This window comes from Mandrillus leucophaeus, unplaced genomic scaffold, assembly GCF_000951045.1.
Source record: "Mandrillus leucophaeus isolate KB7577 unplaced genomic scaffold, Mleu.le_1.0 Scaffold1237, whole genome shotgun sequence".
Lineage (NCBI taxonomy): Eukaryota > Metazoa > Chordata > Mammalia > Primates > Cercopithecidae > Mandrillus > Mandrillus leucophaeus.
The window spans coordinates 515,213-517,518 of NW_012100732.1; the positions used below are offsets into that span (position 1 = coordinate 515,213).

Genomic DNA, 2,306 nt, shown 5'->3' on the forward strand with positions numbered 1-2,306 from the left:
CACTGATGATTTGAACTAAAATGTCTTAGAGACCATCTGGCCCATACCATTTTCTTTATGGATGAGGGCCAGAGTTAGGAAAAGACTCACCCAAAGTCACAGAGTGAATTCATTGCAGGATCGCAACGGAACAAAGGGGATGAGACCCTATATAAGCAGGGACACTTTCAGGGCAAGGCATGTAGCTTACTGACCACATCTGCACTGCCTTGCCCTGTTTCCCTGAGTCTCTGATTCCAAGCTAGTGTTTGGCAAAGGTTGACTGAATTGGGACAGAGCTCTGGATTGCTAAGAAATGAAATGGGAGGGCAACTGGGGCTTCTGCCAGGCATAGGCTTGCCTGGACTGGCTGGGAATGGCTGTAGGTGCTCCAGGTGGTAGTTTTAGACCTACTGAGCATGGAGCGCTCTTGGAGAGGAAGACTTTAGGAACTGACATTCAGAAGTGCTACATGTTAATTTGTGCTCCCGATGGAGCAGCCTGCAAGGAATACCCACCTCTGGAGCTCTTTCTCTGATTACCTGGGAAAGAAAAAGAAAGATGCAATTGAAAGCCTGTGGTATCCTGAACAATACTTCAAGAAGTTAGCATCTCCTTGGCGCAGAAGAGATTTTTAAGTCAATATGCAACTAATAAAAACCTAATCTGTGGAAAAAAGGGAAGGGATAAATGGATAAAGTAGGAAAGGGGCTCTGGTGTTTTAAAATGATTTAATTCTCTTTATTGAGTGGGCTAATAAGAAACAGTAATTAACTGGAGATTTCACAGAGCAAGGGGGTCATTTTACATAAGAACAGAGGCTAGAGATGGAAATAATTTGTCCATAACTATAAAAGAGTTGCTGGGTTAAATAGGTAAAACTTTGAGGGCTCAGATACCTGCCACTGTACAATACACTTGAAAACAAACTCAAATTCTTACTAAACTTAATTTAAATTAACTTCTTTAGAAAAGGATAAAGGCCTTTTTGAGGTTGGAAGCCACCAGATAAGAAAACAATTAAGTTGGATTTGGAGGTAGCAAAGAAGTTGCAATGAGCTCACTAGTCAGTCTATCATAAGGGTATACACTTGTCCCTCAATGTTTGTGGGGGGTTGGTTTCAGAACCCTTGCAGATACCAAAAATCTGAGGATGCCCAAATCCTTAAACGGCATAGTATTTGCAGATAACCTAGGCATGTCTTCCCCTATGCAGCACTCTAAATTGTCTCTGGAGTACTTGCGATACCTAAGACAATGAAAATGCTATGTAAGTAGTTGTTATACTGTACTTTTAAAAATTTGTATTGTCATTATTATTGTATTGTTATTTTTATCATTTTATTTTTCTCTAAATATTTTTGATCCACAGTTGGTTGAATCTGCTGATGTGGAACCTGCAGATACGGAGGCCTGGCTGCATGTACATCCTGGCTTTCTCAGACTTACTATACCTGGATCTATGCCAGGGATTCTCAATGTGGGTACTATTAACCTTTTGGGAGGGATCATTCTTTGTTGTGGGAGGCTGTCCTGTACTTTGTAGGATGTTTAGCAGCATCCAAGGCCCCTATCCACTGGACACCAGAGCCACTCCTCAGCCCTGCCAGTTGTGACAATAAAAATGTCTCCTGATACTGTCCCTGGGGGCAAAATTGCCCCTGGTTGATAACTACTGATCTGTTATAGTTTGCTGGATTTTGTTGAGAAGTAAGTGGTGAAAGCATATGATCAACTGAGATAGTTTCAATTAAAGGCCAGTTTGAGAAAGTCTAGGATAGATGGATTCATTTTTCATTGAAAATTTGCATGCTGCTCCACATACCATATTTTACTCTTGTTTTATTCAGACTTGGTAAATCTCACAATCCTTGTGTGCTACACTGAGAACAGAGGTAGAGCCTATCTGTTCAGGTGTTCTGATTTGCCAAGACTCAGATGATGCTCTCTCTGACCCTAGCAGAATGGCAGCTTCTTAACCTTGTGTGATGGCTTAGTTACCAGTTTGGATGTGTTTGTGGATCCAGGGAAGCACTTTACTAAGGTCCGTGAAGATCCCAGGGGATCCTTGATCATTTTTCCTCACATTGTTTCTCCAGCCTCGACCACAGCCCAAACCCCAGGAAGTCACACCAGCCAGAGTCCAGGCCCCCTTTTTATTCCGGCACATGAGTGAACCTCCTGAATCTCCCTGCAGAGGGAAAAAGCCTCTGTTAGCACCACTGTCAGTGTCTATGCCCCAAAGTGCTCACTTTTTCCTCACAACGATGCTGGAGGAGGATCAATGTCATTTCTTCACTTCTAATAATTTAGACTCAGGGTCCTGT

The 2,306-nt window shown here is 42.5% G+C and overlaps 1 protein-coding gene across 1 annotated transcript in view; it reads right to left on the minus strand.

The window, feature by feature from the left end:
- OVCH2 (ovochymase 2) overlaps window positions 1–2,306 on the minus strand; it is a 19,879-nt gene that overhangs the window by 8,662 nt on the left and 8,911 nt on the right. Inside the window, exon 8 of the mRNA XM_011971672.1 lies at window positions 498–521. Within this exon, the coding sequence (XP_011827062.1) occupies window positions 498–521 (24 nt within the window). The remainder of the gene's footprint in view (window positions 1–497; window positions 522–2,306) is intronic.